General features: G+C 41.5%; 1 protein-coding gene across 5 annotated transcripts; it reads right to left on the bottom strand.

The window, feature by feature from the left end:
- Positions 1 to 454: 454 nt before the first annotated feature.
- Positions 455 to 20,234, bottom strand: LOC105186802 (glycerophosphocholine phosphodiesterase GPCPD1). 5 transcript variants are annotated; one of them, XM_019843041.2, is made up of 15 exons: positions 19,906 to 20,234; positions 11,928 to 12,068; positions 11,589 to 11,806; positions 11,313 to 11,482; positions 10,977 to 11,155; positions 10,612 to 10,749; positions 10,415 to 10,525; positions 8,500 to 8,653; positions 8,214 to 8,367; positions 7,781 to 8,006; positions 6,969 to 7,046; positions 5,651 to 5,806; positions 5,140 to 5,567; positions 4,813 to 4,948; positions 455 to 4,730 (listed from the first exon to the last, which is right to left on the bottom strand). In XM_019843041.2, the coding sequence occupies exons 2-15, from the start codon at positions 11,964 to 11,966 to the stop codon at positions 4,452 to 4,454; spliced, it is 2,466 nt and encodes an 821-aa protein (XP_019698600.1). In that variant the 5' UTR covers positions 11,967 to 12,068; positions 19,906 to 20,234; the 3' UTR covers positions 455 to 4,451. The 5 variants fall into 5 exon arrangements, with proteins under 5 accessions (XP_019698600.1, XP_011145569.1, XP_011145571.1 ...); XM_011147267.3 differs by having other exon boundaries at positions 11,928 to 12,052; XM_011147269.3 differs by lacking the exon at positions 19,906 to 20,234 and adding an exon at positions 13,454 to 13,907.
- Positions 20,235 to 20,496: the final 262 nt, after the last annotated feature.

The raw sequence follows: 20,496 nt of genomic DNA, 5'->3' as shown, positions 1-20,496 counted from the left end.
CGCACTCGTCGATCCTCTTCGATATCTCGATTGAGCAGCGTTTCGATGCTCTCGACACCCGCTGATCGATACTTTCGAAAATATACCGCGCCTACGCGCGTTCGAACTTAAAATTGCACATACGTGAAAATATTCGAGAGATTATACTGACGTTAGTTATTGAGGTGTAAATTTTGGTCCTTTTTCACTTTGTAGCGCTGAATATGGCAGTTATGTTCATTAAAGAGAAATATACGTTTAATAACAGTAAAATATTCAATTTCCCTGTCGCTAAGTAGTGTAAACTCATTACAACATATTAGCCGGAGCAATTGTTCCGTATGACATAAAAATCAGTTGCTGTTTTAAAAACGGTTTCATTTTGAATTTAAACTACTTCAAAGTTGCATGTAGACGCACCGGAAGACGAGCGGGAAGGTATACGGGGATTACTTACAGCTAGTGACTCGCGACGTACTTTGACAATACAAATGTTTATTATCTCGGCAAGAATAAATTACTTCAATCCTTCTCGGTCGTTGTGTTCGTACAACGTAAACGCAGGAGTGGGGAAATAGACAACACGTTATTAGAAATCTTAATTACGCTCCAGGAGTTCATCGTTTGAAACAGTTTGAAGACCGAAGCGCTCTTTTTAGTCGCGGTAAGCCGACTTTGCAAAACTTTTGAAGTTTGCTAATTGATGCAGGGAGTTGCTCAGATCTTAAATAATGTATCGTCAATATAATTAGTATAAAAGGATCAGCGTTTTTCTTTTCTTAATTTATGATCAGAATAAAGCATATTCGACTTTTCAATGTGTGTCGGCTTTATAAGATATATATTAATCTATCCTCTCCTACTCCTTAAAATTTATATTTATCGTTTAATAAAATATTCAACAAAAACTAGAAACTAACTCGAGAACGAATGATCTTTCGTAAAAGTACACCGAATCGTGGCGCATATCCTGATGTCCGTTATCTTTGTAATCTTCTAAAGCCGAAACATTAATTCTCCCGTCACATCAACTACAAATCGTCACTATGTAAAATCGCAAATTCGTCATTGTCTCGAAACTCACACCGCGCGAACAAACCCATAATGTTTAAGCCTTAAGTCTGTCCTAAGTTTAACCATTTCCTGTATTTCGAGTGTCTATTTTAATTAGTGTTAATATTATATACTATTGTTATACACTGTCTCGTTCCCGTGACTACAAAGAAGAGAACAAAAAAAGTAAAGAAAAGAGCGAGAACAATAAATAACCATTCCCGCACAGTGCAGCGGTGTTACCTCTCACAGTAGTAACCTAGATAGATCATGTATTTGTTATTATCCATCGACAAATATACCGTACATTTCCAGAGTCTCGACGATTGATACAATCGCTCTGTGGCCATGTAGCTTGTATTTTTCAACCACGAATGCGGTACGCATTATTACCTTATCTGTGAACAATTTCAAAAAGATACTCGCGCGTGCCGCTCGTATGCATGTTTTAAGTATAATGCGTGTGTATTTTCTCCATTTTTTTTTCAACCCTTCAGCCGGTAGATCAACCCTTTGCGCTGCGAAGCATCAACTCCTATCAAGTACTATCACTGTACACTATAATAATATTGTATAATATTACAGTATTATTATATTATAGCGTGTAAGATTAACAGTAGACTTTATCGTTAAATTATCATAACCGTACCGTCGCACTACAATGCTAATGTATTATAATATTATCATTGTTACGTAATAATGCTAAAGAAACAAGTGATACGTTCTCATCTCTCTTTCTGTCTTTCTCGCAATTCAAAGACATTGGGCAAAATTCTCATCTTCATCAACCCGTCTCATCGAGTTACTTAGGCCCCTCAAGTGACTCGATTTCTTCCAGTCATTAATCATAGTTAGTGACGATCCAATTCTATTATCCAATAACCCAGAAACAGCCTCGCAGAACAGTTTCCCTGATGTTTCATCAAACGGTCAACCTGTAGTATGGATCTTGAGCAACAAATCTTCAATCATTTCACATACAAATGTTCCACGGCAATCTGACCGTTAGACTTTTAACTCGATACCGTGACGAAAGTACGTTCCGAATGCAAAGCGTTGGCTCTCTGTCTATCCGCGACAGAATTCATTTATTCTGCCTGTCTTTCTCCTTTCTCTTAATGCGACCAGACGCGAGTTACATATCAATCATATCGTGACATATCAAAAAGTCGAAGCGGACGATGCGACGAGCTCGGTTTGTTCGCGTCTCACCAGAGCTACGAATGGATGAAGCTATCGGTTGAAGGGTTTGACGTTGTTTCTTTCGGAGGAACATGATCTGTATTTGGAAAATCTCTTGTCCTAGAACGATGCTTTGCGATGTTCGAAATGCGCGTGAAATCACGTAGCTGGTCGTACGTTCCGGAGTCTCGCTCGTTGTGAAATCGAGATCTCCGCGAAGTCTTTCACGGACGAACGAACGGCCAGCCCCGTGGAGACATCGAGTGTCCGTCGAGTCGTCGACTCTACACCGCGGAGAGAGAGACTGCAAATTATTCGCAGCGATATCGCAAGACTACTTAGAATGAGCAAAACTGCGCACACCGATGTGTCGGCCTCGGTGTATGTAGGTGTGACGAGACAAAATGAGAAATATGAAAAAAAAGAAAAAAAAACAATACACGATGATCCTCATATTCCATTCTTTTTTTTTTTCAACGATTTTTCTTTATTTTCTTCGATCGTTCTCTCGTTCGTCGAATAGCTCGCGTTGGGTAATGTCCCGTGAATGACATAAATAAATGAATATGAAGTTTCTTCTATGTGACTACGAAAAATAGTTTACCTTACGATCTTATTAAAACTTGAGGTACAGCTGTCAAAAGGCAATTCGAGGCGCAAAGCGAACGCCCGCTCTCGCCTTCGCGCGATTTTTCATTCGACAGCTCGTGTAAAAATGTATCAACTAATGGCATCGTTTGCTTTCCGAGAGACAAGCGATCTGCATTTCTTCTTTTTCTTCTTTATCATTATTTTCTTCTACTTATTTTCTTCATGTAAACCCTTAAAGTTTTCATTTTTTTTTTTTCTTATCTTTTGTTCGTTCGTATAATATAGTATTCGAATCGACAGCGGAAGAGATATGAGGAGTGCGAATTCTTTCTTCCTGATCTAAATAAAGATATACCTGAAGACACTTTTGTACTAAAAATACAACTCCCGCGTCAGTCCCTGTCGCAAGAAGAATCGCGGGAGTTAGAGAATCGTCCTCTACCTAGCCTGCATCGGATTCATTAGTACTGAGAAGGTCCTCGTTAAAAAGTACTACATAGTATATAGAGTGAGTAGAAACAGCCATATGCCGGTAGCTTGCTCATCGAATTATCTACCTTCGATTTTTGCCTTAAAGAACAAATAAGATCTGATCGTTCGATCGACTAACTAACGAATGTCGCTAGAACCGCATTCTCGGAGAAGGTAGAATTTTATATCTTTTTTGTTTTCTAGATAGCTTGAATCTTTAAATCGCTAAGTCGGCGAATAACTAAATCTTCGAATTGCTGAATCATCGTGTGATCTTACTGGCGAATGAACGCTCAAATCAAAATCTCGGGACTTTTGGAGACTTGAACTTTTATCCATTCATATAGTCTAAATTTTCCGAAGCCTAAATATTTCATTGTCATTGTTTAGATTCAGCAATTTTTCAGTTTTTTTAATATTTAGATTAAAAACTGTAATACTTAGACAAGTACAGCTTAAAAGCACAAATATGCAATCACCTTGATTAGTTGATTAGCACATTCAAGGCCTCCAAACCATTTCCGTTAGGAAAAATTGACTCAATGTTTTTTTAGACAGCATCCCGGCTACACATGCTCTTTCCAACACACGCTGTACAATACACGCAGAAAAATGGACCGATTGGAGGAATGGTACGCATAAGAAGAATAAAATTCGGGCATATTTTCTTCGCGCACCGCATCGTCGCGTACTACATCGGTACGCCTTGGAAACGCCAACGATCAACTTCATGTTGCAACTTGCAAGGGTAGCATTCACTGAGATCCGTATATTGATATTTTCATTTAGTCTAACATTTGTCGTCAAATGTTTATCTCGGAATGCTCGCCTGAAGCGAAAGACGCAATCACGGAACACAGACTGCGAATGTCGCGTGGCCATACTTGGATACGGAACACGAGGATCTTAGCAAGCCTTTCATCAAACCCCAAATCGCAAAATAGCGTTGATCGTTTCGCTCTTAAATTACCCACACGCAGTCTGTATGACGCGCATTATACAGAATTCTCAGAAATACAGACGAATCCTCGGTAATACTTCGGCCTATCAACTAGAAATGTAGCGCGAATGATAAATTACAAAAAGACCTCCTCATCCTCGCATCACGCAGAGTCCCTCTTAGTTTTACACCTCCATCAGAACCACGAGAAGCAGGGTTTCTTGAAGGAAAAGCATCAAAGGCAATCTTTAGCAGCTTCGTCCTCTCCGTAAATTTCGGGTAGCACAGTTGGCTGTCCGCACACTAGGCCGGGAATGCTCTTCGTCTTCATCGAATGACCGAATGTGTTCGCGCATACACTAAAGTCCTTTGTCATCTCGCTGATCTCTATGCTCTCTTGCCGTTCGCAACTGGTCGACAATTTTAAAGCTGGCACGGAATATATACTGTCACCTCCAATACTACTGTTCTTACCAAGCGACGTGGTCGTCGACGGTCGATCCAGATAAAAGTCCTAAAAAAGAAATATATAAAATTGCTACAAAATTCAAATCAACATTAATTATCGATAATCATTCTATCATAAAATAATTTACCTTCTCCGTGTTGAGCGGCATGGGCGGCTGTGTTGTTTGATTGCACTGTGCTAAAGCTATCAACTCCTTCTGATTTTCTCTGGCGTTCACGAGGAATATACTCTCCTTCACTTCTTTCGCGTTATACTCGTCGATTCTAAAAATAATATAGTAAAATTATATTATGTTATATAACATATTACATTCATTATATTTGTGAGAAAAATATATGTACAATTTCTATATTTGTCATATTTGATATATATACTTCTTTTTGTTTCAATCTCCAATCTTATTAAACTATCGACTATTCGAGTCACTCGTGCTTGAATTCGCCTAATCACTTACTTATCGTATATAACCGCGTGCAAGCCGAGTTTCTTCAGATGTTGGATAGTGGCCTTGTCGTTGTTGTCGTCGCCCCAGCAAAAGATGATCAGTCCCGCGTCCTTAACTAACTTAACTTGAGACGGATCTCGGAGAATATCTTCGGTGTGGACGTTAATTCCCAGGATGTCCGCGGCCAACGCGTGTCTCATGGCCATCGGGATCGTCTGGCACCGCGAGTCGTGGTAAGTGGGATACTTCAACGTGACTCCTTGCGTTAGGAATACTACCGGATATTTGTTCTGCTTGAGGCGGATCATCGCGCAGATATCCGGATTGAAGCAGGAAAAAACGATTTTCCGGTCACCGCCGTATTCTAATACCACTTTTAGGATGATGTCTAGGTACAAGTTGAGATCGAATGGATGATTGAGCTCGAACGTGCCATCCTGGTGGACGGAAATCAGTTTATCCATTGTTGCGATGCTGTTAACTATTATCAAGAGAGACAACATGTCAAAAATATTCTCACCTTCAACTGCATAGTCCATTTAATTTCAATGTTGCATCCGACGTGTTGTTCCAGTTCCTGGAGAACAGTTTGCAGCGTGGGGAAAGGCTGGTGGTCCTCTAGATCCTCGTCGAAAAATCTCGGATTCTTCTCCCTACCTTCGGCCACGTGATAAACCTGGAAGAAAATCCCCATTAATGAGATATGTGCATGCATGACGAGCGTTAAAAGAAGATTGTAAGAGTCGATAAAGTGTAGATCACATCGTCGCCGACGCAGTAAATATTCAAAGCAAAACAAGACATCAAGATCAAGATATTGAGTTTATGCGAATATATATCTTTTGGAACTTCGTGCAGTTCGTGATGTATTACTCGCATGCTATGATTGACGAGAGTCTGTATAAGGCGTGTCGGAAACATTTAGGGACTGAGCTGCGGTGGAAACGCAGCGCAGTTGTGAGGACGAAAGTACTGATAGTCTCTTTCTCTCGGCTAAGTTTTTGCTAAATAGAGCCTGAGAAAATTGTGGTTTCAACGACTTCTCCGAGTGATCAGTCCTGAAATTCTTTCCCCGCACTCTGGATAAAATCCAACTTGTGTGAGAACATTTAACATGAAATCGGTAGGAAGATAATGAAACTGGTGAATTAAATTGACGTTTAAATTTTATTAAATTAAACAAAACGTCTAACGTTAGAAATGAACATTTCTTTGACGATATCTTGCCCTTTGCGTAATAACTCCACATTGGACAAACTTTATGACTCGCTACAAAGCTCCCAGACTGAATGTTCATCGAATGTACCTAACTTTCGCGAGAGCAACTTGCGAAGATAAAGCTCTACCTAAAGATGAAATTAATCGCTCAACCATATTAATTTTATTAATTAATTGACGTTATCTCGTCAATGCTGTTGATTTTCGGGATAGAGTTAACGGCACTTAATTCAATGTCTCAATTCAAAGAAAGATTTGCAACCGAGAATCGCATAAATCCTTCCCCCATATCTTTCACCCATAAATTGAAGGTCGCTTTTCAATTGTAAATCTATTAATAAACTTCGTCACCGAAAGCCGCTCATAAAGAGAAAGAAGGAAAGGAACTTACAGATGAATATTCAGCTTTGGCTTCTAAATAAAGCGAAACATTGCGTTATAATCGCAGTGAGAAAGATGATTGTTTTTTTTTCGCAACAGCAACAGTTAATCGGTGGTACTCTGATGGATCGCTTGGTACTCGATCGCTTGGTAGCTTTTGAAGATGCATGCAAGTCAAATGAGTATACTGGTTATACGTTTTTGGCGAGTTAGCTGGCACAAGCGGTATAAAAGCTCACCAGTCTGTTAACCCCCTGCTCAGCTTTATCAACGAAATAGAGCACCTTACCCAACGAGTCTCCCGGGTAACAATAATCCTGAATATTATAAAAGACCGAATATAAAATACAGACAGATTACGAGCATGTCATTTTTTGGTTTATGTTTGTGCGTGAGTCGAGAGATGGATCTCTACGTACGACACAGTCCTGCGAGGTGAGATCTCTATACTTCTCCCTTATTAAGAAAAAAGGTACACAAAAAGCGAAACATCGATTCGCGAGACATTCCCGTAGAGATGTATATTCCGCTGCACCATGTTAAATGAGACGGGCCATTGTATGCAAATGTTAATTAAGCCGGTGGAAAATCGAGCAACTGTGACTTCCGATTCGAAAATTCAGATATCCAGATATAATAAATGTATTCTCCACCGATATATATGTATTGCAGAAGCTGACTTCATAACGTTTCAGGCATATAATTCTTCCGCGGGCTTAATTAATCGCATATCCCGAAAATAGTATTAGCTTCTAAACTTAATTTAACAGTACAGTCATTCTCTACAAAGATTATACACTTGCATCATCGAAAATATAACAAAATATAATAAAACATATATATATGTAAAGTATACTCGTTCAATGATATATAAATTACACTAATGATAGTCACACTAATGATTGCAATTTATACACATTTTAAATCAATCGTCAATAAAAAGTAAATGCGGAAGAAACCAGTACAAGTACAAATACGTTCCCTATCTCGAAAATGCAATACATGAAAATGCATGACACAGAAGATATCGCAGCAATATAAATAAAAATACCTTGAGTAGATGTAGCTGCTCTAAAGTGAGATCCTTAACGGGTATCTCCAGCATGTCCATAGCCTCTATCTGCTTCTTACGTTTCAGCGAGATAGATACATAGAAGTCATGGTAGATCACAGGTATATGGTCTTTCGAAAGTTGAACGTCGAACTCGACCATGTCCGCGCCATGATATGCTGCGGTCTTCAAAGACGCGATCGTATTCTCCCGCACATTAGCACAGCTGGCACAGAAACGATTGCCAGATTAGGAAAAGTGTAACAAGAAATTTATCACAAGGAGAAACGAGAATAAGAATCGTGTTATAATTAAGAAGGCATAGAAAGAAATCATTATAATCGTGCAAAAATATTTGAAATTCTGACTTTACAAATTAAACATATAATTGATCTTCAGGTTCATGCATACATATTATGACAGATCAAATTACTTTTTCGTTTCAAATTTGAAGGATGTGCCAAGTCCTCGATGTCCTACGTCTAAGCCTGACCACCGCTGCTCCCAGTGTTTCGCGTATGAAATGCTCATGTCCCACGGATAATCCGGAATTGGTTTTATCACAACGTATTCTACCGTCAATTGGCCTGTTGCAGACAAAACAGACCGACGATACAAATTAACTAGTTCAACTTCCTCGCGATTGCAATCATTAACTTGCTTGTACTAAATTTTTATATAAAATATTAAGAATATTCCGTGTGAATATTAAGGCTTACCAATAGGTCTATGTTTTGTACTAGTGATTGGTACGGTCAGAAGCCCGACGCTAGACTGTAAAGTACTTGGCAAGATGTAGCTAAAACCAATGTGATTTGGTGGTTCTCCTGGGTAACATCTTGAGCTGTACACGTAGTAGTCCACTAAGTACGCCTGGAAAAACAGTCTACTTAATGCTTCATCGAAAAGACCTAGCACCGTGAACAACACCAAAATATGTTTGTTTCAATGCAATTTTAGCTCATCCACTTTTCGAGTTTGCTTCAATATTAACCAAATCCTATGATCAAGGACAGGCAAACTAGAACAATTAATGTTTTAGCTATTTGTTTTTAAATTAAGAATTTTGTTTCTTTCTTTGCCACAACAATTTCTATTGTACGAGAAGAGATACTATTAAAACAAGATTTATCCCGTTAAAAACTCGCGAATAATCCCATATAAAATCGTACGAAGCGACCGGAAGCTTTCGTTACGCTTCGCGGCATGGCGGAATTTTGAAAATGATCGAATCGTTGATAGGCAAGAGCAACAAATTTCTGGCAAAACACGGTCTGAACAAAAGTGAAAAATCAATTCCCTATCTAATAATCTAGCAATGAACCGGACCAATAATTGCCAAATGCTGTACACTGCCTGGTGACGCGTATCCCGCAACACCTGCCGAGATCATTCAATGTTAAATTTCGAGAGAGTGAAATAGAGATAGATAGACAAAGATAGAGCAAGTCAGCAACGTTTGCAATTCGGATTCAGAAGATACTGACAGCATAGATTCTGGCATTGGCCGCGCAGCGGTGACACGTACGGTACAGAAGAAGTCGGTCAGAGCTAGAAAATATTAGTAGTATACTAAAAGGATATAGGACTGATGGGAATCTCACCATTTTCGACGCACACAGATGGATATGAGATGTGATAGCGTTGATATCGCAACATTTTTAGGAGTTTACGGAACGGCTGCGACTCGCGTAAATCGACAGAGACTGGAATGGACGGAATTAGAACGAAGCGACGCTTGAATCGTCGTTGCCCGAACGTATGAAGTCTCATCAATCAATCAGTCAATTAACGAGCGCAATTTTTGACGAGATAAAAAACCGTGAGCACGACAACTTACGAGAGCCCAGCCTGAAGGATGGGTCTGGTGGGGTGAACGACAATCAAAACCATCATATCTCTGTGTGATGTCATGTGACACAGATGTAAAGTGGTAGACGATGCTTAGCATCGATACATCAGATTGCATGTTAGCATCATCATTTGCACCAGAGCTCTTGCTTTTGTACAAGCCGAACGAGTCTTCTCCGTGTTCCCGGGGACCGGACACCGTGCTAGCACGTCGCTGCTGGCATTTCCCAGGAGGGAGATAGCTGCTGGACAAGTTTAATTATCGTTTACCAAGTAATTCGAACAAGTCGCGCGAGGAGACGTGGCCGGCCTACTCGTGGTCTACTGAAAACTCACATGGTATGGTCAATGCGTATTCTTAGTGTGCTTAGCTTCGTTTCGTGAATCACCACTAACTAGTCATTTATTGCTCTGCCGTATCAACGATCTCTTATCCTTCGTTTTTATCTTTGTTTATGGTCGCATCGCGCGTGAGTTCCCCCCTCCGAGAGAAATCGAATGCGAGTAAACAATTTTGCGTAAAAAGTCGATTGGAGATGAGGGGAACATTGGTGCACATTCTTAACTTCTTTGTTGCATGAATATGTAACGAAAGCGGATGTATAATTACTTTCTGAACGCATAATGCTACAGACTGATACATATGAGCTACGACAGGATAACGGTACGATACGCATCACTAGAATTGCAAGCAATGCAAGCAATAAATCCCAGCCATGGTTTTTCACATAATCGTGTATTTAGTATGATGCTTTTGATGAGGCTCTTTGTGCGGAAACTTACGATCATTTCGGGATACCGAACGGCAACATTGAAGATTACAAATTCGTCTTCATCGTATGGACGACCGAATTGCTCCTGGAACTTGAACCTAGCCTCTTCATCATTCATCACCTGCAAATGTACGTAGGAACGTATTGATTGATCGCAATCTTATGTAAGAATCTTATGTAAGAAAAGACACTCGCGAGATTACTCACAGCAATCTCCGTAATACTGGTAAAGGCGGGTTGATCAACAATATCTTGCGTATCCATAGAAAGACTATCGTCTACACAGTCGCCTCCAAACTGTTGCAGTTCTAGAGAATTATGCCTAACTAGATTTACAGGTGTCATCTGTAACATAAATTAAATGAATTAAATGAATAAATTAAATGACGTGTTAGAATATAATACCTTGTTATAAGTCAAATATGGGATACAATATTTTGAAGGTTTCCAAGTTTATGTTATCACTCTTCGCCGATTAAATAATTCGTTAATTTTCCGATTTGAATTTCAAACGTAAAAGAAATGTAGATACAAAATACAAAATTACAAAATGAATAAATTTATTAAAGTACCTTAATGTGAACTTTTCTGTTCTGTAGCCGGTTCTTCCAGAGTTTAATAGGATTGTTAAAAAGTTTAAATTGTATCACAGTTTCATCTGTCAACCAGCCTCGTTCGATCTTATAATAACCATTGTAATAGCCAAATTTGTCGGGATCTGGCAATATATCTTCGGTAAAATTGCTTGGTGCTGTAAAAAGAATTGTGGAATGTTATATACAGTTTGCAACGTTTCAAGTTGAATATCTTCAAGAGCATCGTGTTTTATGAACGGTTTTACCGTAAAGTTTCTTCTAACGTTTAATTGTATTTTACCGGGTAAAAAATACTGTTGCATGAATACGTACTATTTTTTCTGATCAACCGTGGTGCCATGTGAGTTTCCCATTTGCGAATAATCAGAGTCTTGGCCGAATTTTTAGCACCGTTTGATTGGCAGATGACAGCTATAAAGTACCGGAATTCTATATCAGCATCGATGGGAAGAGCAACTTTTTGCGAGAATACTCGTCCATCCCTGAAACATATTTATAGATATTAATTTCATGAAACAATGCGTCCCTATATTCCTATAGAAGTCTGTGATATCAGTAAGTGCATTTCCGTTTCACACTTGTACTTACTCTTCTTTCTCATCATCAAATGCACTGTCAGCTGCATTGTCCTGCCCGTCTTCGGTATAAAATTCACCACTACTATTACTGTTATCGAACACTATAGGAGACTCTCTCCGACTGCTGTGCTCCTGAGACATCAGGATGGCCTGGTTATGATTCCAGGCTCCCAGCTCAGGCAAGTTCCCAACCACATAAACGACTTCATTTTTCTCCAGATGAGACATCTTTGAATGTGAAACAAACGTAGTAAATATATGTAAATATATGTTGAATTCGCTTCTTTTATTAAAAATATATAAAACATCTCTTCAAGCATATCTGCAAAAATGTCGTTTTATAAATTACCTGGACTCTAAAAAGCCAATCTCTTTTCGACTCTTTCATGTTGAAAGTTTGTGCGGCTGCCACTTCGATTATATTGAACTTGCGTGGTACTTGTTCTTGTTGGATACCCTCCTTGTTTTCCTCCTCTGAGAGCAGAATTTACTGTGTATTAATAATGTATTAATAATGTTCCCCTATTATCAAAATTTTACATTTAAATTTTTATTTATTTCAAGATACAACAAGTAGAATATTTAATTATATGTGCAATATACTTCTGTACATTGAAGCAACAAACAGCATACATAGAACAAAGAAGAGGAAAGAAAATCAATATTTCTAGGAATTATTTTAATTTTTTTATTTCAGGCTGCTTGCTAGTATGTGAACAATGTGTATACAACTGAGAATAATCACTCTATGATGCAAGCCTCTTCAGGATTACTGTATCATGTTTCACTATTTGCTGTGTCGAGTCTGGACGATTTACAAATTATTCAACTGGTGCAACAGAATTTGCACACTTGTGATGCAAATGATCAAGGAAAATGCATAATTTAATAATTCCATAAAATTTCTTGCAATTCCATCCAATAACATCCTCTAAATTGTATATTGCATTTTGCAGAATCATCGATGATATTACATAAACATTAATCCTTCATCCTCTAAAATATATATATATATATATAAATTCGGTACGACAATAATTCCAGATGTTACAACAAAAGACGATTACTCATGATATCATTTATCCGATGATGAACCGATATTCCCCTGAACCACCGTCGTGATTTCTAAAATGTCATTCGTGGGAAAAGCCCGGAATAAGATTCGCATAGTCGCAAGCGCACTTGATCCTCCGTGAAAGCCGGGGGCAAAAGTCAATGACACAATATCCTCACATCGACATGGCCACGATATGGTATCGTTTTCGCAACACGATAATTATCGCACGATCGCCATGCCGGCGGGGACCGCCGTAGACGTGTCACGACATTTTGCGGCATACGTCAACAGCGTGGAAGCACAAAGAAAAGGACGACTCGATCGCGCGCGATCGCGGAGAAAGTCGCGCATGGGAGCGTGACAAATTAATGGAGAGCGATTGAAGAAACATCGGCCATAAGTATGCGTGCGTGTGTGCCCACGTCCGTTTCCTTTCACGAGCCATGGGAATGCGCGTTCTTCAGCATGGTTCTTCGTGGCCTACAATGACGGGCAAAGTTCTGCTGTCGGAGAGCGACGGCATACGGCGGAGCTCGCGACGCCTATCGAATACCGTTCGTCAACGTGTAACCCTACAAATCAAGATGGATAATCGACGGAGCCGACCTTGTTGCCAGGCCTCGAATTTCGCAGGCAGAAAGAGAAAAACTACTCTCGGTCACCACCGCGTGAGTTTCCGACGGGCATCCCTGAGCGAGAGTTTCAAGAAAGTCGACGGCCACTGTGTCGTCTCGAGCGATCGAGCGGAGTGTTTCGTCCACGGCGCTTTGTTCTAGCGACCCGCGTCCGGTCGTGTCGCCAGGACGAAGCCTACTTACTTGGAAGAGCACCGACGGCTCTGTTGTTAGAATCCGTCCCTCGACTGTCCTTCACTCGCACCTCTCCCGCCGTCTTCGTCGAGTTGTCGCGAAGCGACTCGCGTTACTTGACGAATGCTCGCGGTAAACGTTCCGCGTTCTTCATGAGCCTCGACATAATCGCGATCGCAGTTCTCGCCTCGATGCACCACAAAAACACGCCACTACACGACGCGCTGGTACAAAAGTGCGCGACGATAGAGAACGGAACACGACACGACGCATCCACGATCGACGTTCTTACGTGGACTGACGATGGAGGAACGTGCGCGAAAGTTGATCGTCGTCAGCACCGTCAGAGGGACGAGTCTGCTTTTTCACTGCGAGTTCTTCTACAGTTAAGTTCTTCTTGTACATTCTCATGCCGAGAGTACCGTCCTATCTTTCTTCAGCGAGTGACGAGCGATAAAGGCAGAATGATACTTTCAGCACCAAAGTGTATAAGCAAACTTAGCCTATAAGCTACCCCTGAAACACGTGACCCGCGCGACGGCCAATCAACCTTGCGCTTTCCCGAAAGTAACGCCTCTCATCGACGCGTGTGGCGTTCCAATCGCGGCTCTCGAAAATTCGAATTCAAATCTGCCTCGATAGAGTATCGATTTCGAGCTTGACAGTCGATTTCGCTGAAATATCGATCTTGAGATTTTCTAACCTCGATTTTTCTAGATCAAGAACTAGGCGTTCGACTGGACGCGCGCAGGAGAAAACGCAGCGAATTCAAACGAGACGAGGACTGAAATTACATTCCCCGGACGAGACGACGACGAGCGACGCGGAGCACATCCTTTCGACGTCATTGTCGCAATCCTGTCGAGACTTGCGTGTGACCGACCACTTGCGCCAGCCACGCGCGTAAGTTTTTTTTAATTCATCCAATTGTTGCGGACGCGAAAAGAATTCCGCGCCAATTGAGCGAAATGATCGCGACGGAAACGGTTGAGGACACTTCGAAGTTACTCGATTACAGGCCGGTTAAGAAACGAACGCTCGACAGGAAAGCATTCGTTAAAGAAAAACCGCGCGTGTCAAGTGACAGGGGGAAGTCCTGACAAGAGCGTACTCGTTCGAGCAGGAAAATGATGGCCGACTAAAACGATGAAACAAGCGGTCAAGGTCACGCGAGCTTCCGCGTGCTAACGTTGTATACAATTATTTCGCGCATGCCACTCGGTATCGCCACTCGAGTGGCATCGCGCGAAAATATCGAAGGGAGGAAGACTCGCTCCGACCGGAAGAGATAAGGATCGCTCGGACGTTTCCTGAGAAAATAGAGCCGCGTATTTTTCCCGGTGACGCTCGCCTGCAAGTTTCGACTGAGCGTCTGTGTTGTCGCTTTGAATTCGCCGGAATTCGCGCGATCCGAACATTCACAATCCAAGCATTCGCTGTGCGCTTTTTCCCGTTTCCGACGAGAACAACACTCGTGTGTGCGTGCGTGAGCACACACGCACACATAGATACTGCGTTGTGACGATAATAAGCAATCGAAACGAGCGATTGCTCGTCGAATCATCTTCCGGTCAGCTGGCATATATTTGCGATGCAAATAAAATTGAAGTACGTCGAGTATCGCGTGGCAGGCGCACAGAAAGGAATATTGAACCACGGTTCATTCATTGTGCATTATACATAATGCCCCGCGAACTCGAGTCTACGGACGGATCCGCGACGGATCGGTCCGGGTCGCGAAAACCCCGGAAGCCGTCGCCGAGGATTAAATCGCGCCTATGTAACTGCGAACTCGTGATCGACGCTGAAGGATACGTATATCGCGTTACCAGCGGCTTGAACTGAAGAAGCGAGATTCGTTACGCGGGGTGAATTTTTCTCGGAGATATTAACATTCGTTAATGTCACCGAGAAAGTTAATATTGATTAATAATATTGAAAAAATATTGCGGTAGCTTAGCCGGCTAGGATATATTCATACCGAACGAAACATTTGAGGGCAAAATAAGAAACTCACGTACGATCATTTTCGTGTTGCAAAGCTGAAAGCATATCCGAGACTGTTAGCTAACTGGTGTGCTACGTAAATTAAAATAAAATGTTGAATGAAATGTTCTCCGCGAGTTGAGGCGAGAGGGATTCGTACGGGAAGATTTCCGCGGAAGAATTCCAGCGAATTCTCCCATCAATCTCAGGAATCTGCGGCTTCGGAGGGAAGACCTTCGGCTAAAAATTCTATTGGCGGTTTCTCCGGGAATTCCGCGTGACGATCGCTTGGAATCACCTTTGCTCTTTGATTCGGATGAGAGCTTTGCTTGCAAACGCGTTAACAACAAGCAACGCTAGTTGCTAACGTAACGATATTCTAGACTGAAATTCCCCGTACGGCATCGAAATATCCGCAGGACCTCCCGGCTCACCATATGCACGCCATGTGCACATCCTTTCATCGTTTCACACGTTTCGATCTCGAAATCTGTGAATTTGCGCAATATATTCAGATGTTCGATTGATATCCAAGAATATCCGGTGGATACTTATATTTTATGGGCGTTGATACGGGCGATAAAACCTTTCCGAAATATTTACGACTTTACGATTGAGAGGGGAATTACATGCGGTGCAGACCGTTTTCAAGACTATTTTTACGAATTTTTTTCACAGAAACGGTAGGATCGATGGACTTGAAATTTTCACAGTGTATTCGTTAATGTTTAAAGTATAAAATAAATTTGTTGCTATCTGTATGGAAGGTACACATAAAACTTTAAACGCATTTATCTGGAAACACCGTTTTCTTAAATTGTCGACACGATTACGCAAAAACTACTGAACTGAATAACTTGAAATTTTTAGACAATATACAGTAGACATGTAGTTTTCGCCCCTACCTCGAACACAGTTATATTTTATTTTATTCATTTTTTTATTCATGATTACAAACTGAAAAAAGTTTCATTTTCGTTACTTTTTTTTTGTACAGTCATTATTTTTCCAAACTTGGCTTTACTATCTTCATTTTCGCACGAGCTATAATAATAATCGTATATTTTAAAAATCTTCCTCATCTTTTGGTTTCAAAGTAGTGAGAGGCCTGGAATTATGATGACGGCAAACATAGAGCTCACAAGCGGATGACTGCATTTTTATCTATAATTACAAATTCGATCGGTTCTTGTGATTCAATAAAATTTATTTTATACTTTGAACATTGATGAATACACTATGAAAATTTCAAGTCTATTGATCCTACCGTTTCTGTTAAAAAAATTCGTAAAAATAGCCTTAAAAACGGCCTTCCGCATGTAATTTCTCCCTTAATATCTGCCTAATATTTACGGCTTTTCTGTTTATCAGTGATTACATCGAAAACTCGTATCGGGTTAAGGTCGTATCGGGAGCGATGTCGATAAATTGTCCTTTCGGCGATGTTCCAATAGTTGCAATTAATTTCCGTACCGCTGTCGCTTTAAAGGCAGCGAACAGCAAATTTACATTATATATTGCCTAATAATATTTGCCATTGGGATATTACGTTAGATTCGCATCAAATGCTATCGAATGTAATCGTCGCGGCTGCGGGCGCGACGGAATCGTGTTTTCCGCGATCGAGTTTCACGTCGCAAACACTTCAGATATCATTTTGAGAGAACGAGATGATACAACGGACGTGCTGTGCGTCTTCGAGGTATTAAAACGTCTGAACAGCCGTGGCAGCGGCTATAAAACGTATAAGTGAAACGTTTCGTCTCGTCATCATAGCGAGAGATGTTCTTCGCAAGATCATCGTTTTCGTGATTATTTAATTCTTGGTGATTCCAATTCTTGTTTCTCGTCTAATCGCTCGTTCCTCAAAATGCCCGATAAGGGTGAAATTAATCCTTAAGGGATCTTAAAAAATCCTTAAGAAGTCTTAAAAAATCTTTCAAGGGACCTTTAAAAAATACCTGAGAAGAAGCATCTGAAGGAATGCAGAGAGGACAGATAATTAAATAGTTGACCATAGAAATTTTTACGGTATTCTTTTACCTTTTACTTAAGGAAGGAAAGCCTATTGTCTTCCTATGCTTTAACGGTGATTGTTTTGTTATTTTAGTAGCCATTGATAACACGAGGAAGAAGCAAGTTTTGTGATTCAAAATTTTCTACGCCACGATGTGAGCGAAATAATCGCGAAGATCGCATGGGTCAATGTCGAAATCAATCGACGTTGATGAGACTGATCGTGCAGCGCTGGTCTATTCTAATAAAAATTTTATTAAAGTCTCGCGAGGAGGGGGGAACTAATTAAAGAACGAAGAGTCGGCGGTGCTTGGATCGCATGCAACCCGGAGGGGCCATCCATGTTCCCGTTTTACTCTCGCTTCGTGCATTTAACTCCGTTTGCCATCGGAAATACGGAAACTTTGGCAAATTTCCGCGTGATTTACATATATACACACAAACGCACGCACACACACACACACACACACACACACACACACACACACACACACACACACACTCCATTCGCTATTTATACAAATTAGTAAAGAGCACTAAAATTCTGCGATGTTGCTGACGCTGCTTGTTTCATCAGCGATGCCGCCGCGACGTGAAAAACACACGTTCTTTGTTCACGTCGTGCTATCTACTCGAGCGCGCATGCATAATTGTATTTTGTATACATGGTCACGTGTTCGGTGTAAAAATTATATTTATGCGAGCGCGAACGTGACATTCCGCGATGATCCGCCGCATCGCGCGTCTGATTTGGCACTTTTGCGTGCGCGGTCCGATGCGTCGAGACAAAGTTATCTCTCCTTCGAGCGCACTCGGTCTCGATTAATCGCGAATTCGATTTATGTCCGAGGCACGAATTTCGCGAAAAACTTCTCGCAATTTCTCGAGAGAGATTAGAAGCACGAACCGGGACGACGGGGCAAATATCAGTCGGCAAAATTGTCTCTCACTCATTATCATAATCACACGTTTCGATGATATCACGAATAATTTGCATCGCGAAATTTCAGCGCGTAACGGCTCGCGGTTGAAAATTACAGTCCTCCGTCTCGACGCGCGCGCTTTTCTTCCGCACGTTATTTCTTTTTTTTTTCATTTTTTTTCTTTTTTCTCTAGATTTTGTAATTTGTCCGAAGGTCTTGCTGATTGTGCCCAACCTTTCTCTTTTTGCGCCACATCGTTTTACCGACCTCGGAATACATAATCATTATACAGGAATTTACAGTCCGCTGTGAAAGTTCGCGCTGCCTTGTGCAAGAAAACTTTGAGCGATAAAAATTACTTCTCCCTTTTTCGCGTCGCCAACTACACCGCTAAACTAATAAGCAATCATTTCACCGTTAGGTACGGAATTAAAAGAGGCTTTCACTATGGGAGAAAAAACGGTAAAGATGACTCCACACAATGAAAAGAAAAGTTAACTACTCAGTTACTTGTTTCCTCTGGATTCCTTTACATATTTTTTCAGGTATCTCTCTGGGGATTGGTTATACCCTTTATTGGGCATTCTATAGAACGAGTGATTAGATGGAAAATGAGGTAAACTGACAAAAGGGAGCCTGAGATGAAAAGGATACTGCAGATTGCTAAAGCGTCGTTATCGCGGCTGTCAGATGACGCACGGTTGGAAAAGTTGTTTGCGACGATCAGCTGCGGACTATTTTCCCGTGGTCGCCACGCTGGTGCAAAGTCCACCGACCGAGAAATTCGCTGCTTCTTGAACATCTTAGTCGCGGCGCGTTAAATTGCTTACTCAAAAGACACCGGCGTGGCGACCTGTAGCGAACGCTCTTATTTAACCGCGCTTCCGATTATGTTACCTCAATTTTCAGCGGATTCTACCTTCCTAATTTTAGCTCGAGAATTAAACGAAGAAAGAGAAAAAGAAAGAGAAAAAGAAAGAAAGAGGGGGAGAGAGAGAGAGAGAGAGAGAGAGAGAGAGAGAGAGAGAGAGAGAGATCCTGAAAAAGTAACTTCGCTCAGAGAATCCAAAGAGAATCCAGATCCGTTTGCTGTTGAAAGAGGTGGTATAGACACTTCGCGACCGAGTCGGTATAAATATCATTTTAAAAGAAGATAACTCCCTCGACGGGGAGAGAACGGAGATACGAGGGGTCTTTAAATTTAATTTCAACGTCGCGCTTGCAACGGCTCCGCTGATGGATATTCTCGCCGATAGCGATATTATTTTATACGCACGGGTACCGTTCGCGCGTTGGGTTAATTATAGACGAATTATCGGTTAAAAATAAGAGAAAGACGAGAAATATATACCGCACGATCGTTGTTATGTAACAACACCGGTAACAAAAGCACAAATTGTCGGCCGCAAAGTATCGTTAACGTCTCCTCCGGAGCGTTCGTTTCTCTCGCGCGTCGATATACACCGCACCGCAAGATCCCAGCTCGCGATCCCAGGTATCGCGAGGTACCTGTCCGCGATCTCTCCTCTCGCTTACCTATGGAAATGATCCCGACACGTGCTAACTTCCTCCGGCAGGTTGCATTGCGCACGAGACCTCGACACTATCGATCATCGTTGTCCTTCGATCGCACACCGGCGAACTAGTTTCTCTCTTCTCTTGCAATTCCTTCTTCTCTCCTCTCGTTTCTTCTCGTTCTTCCTCTCTTCCAGCAGACGACTCGGATCGGACCGGTCCGTTCCAGTTAACCGGATCTATTTCCGGGCTGGAATCGCGAACAAGCGGGCAAAAGAAATCGATCGAACGTACGTTCCGACGCGCGCGGACGCTCGAGTGCTACTAGCTTCGCTCGCTCGCTCGCTCGTTCATCCGCTCGTGCTCGCGTTACGCAAATGCTCTACCAGCAACGCTTTCCACTTCCCTTCCACTTCTCTTCGGCTACCCGTCATATGCGTGCGAACGGCTACGTCAAAGTGCAGGAATAAGTCGCAATGCCCTGCACGCAGGGGGATGCCCGCGCGTATCGACGTTTGTCGCCAAACGTCACGAACGACGCATCGCTTATTTGCATAGCGACGTTACGTTGTTCAAACAAAGAAAGAAAGAAAGAGAGAGAGAGAGAGAGAG

The sequence above is a fragment of the Harpegnathos saltator genome, unplaced genomic scaffold (assembly GCF_003227715.2).
Source record: "Harpegnathos saltator strain DR-91 unplaced genomic scaffold, Hsal_v8.6 scaffold47, whole genome shotgun sequence".
Taxonomy (NCBI): Eukaryota; Metazoa; Arthropoda; class Insecta; order Hymenoptera; family Formicidae; genus Harpegnathos; species Harpegnathos saltator.
The sequence above is the reverse complement of the archived record's forward strand: the minus strand, read 5'-3'. Positions and strand labels throughout refer to the sequence as shown.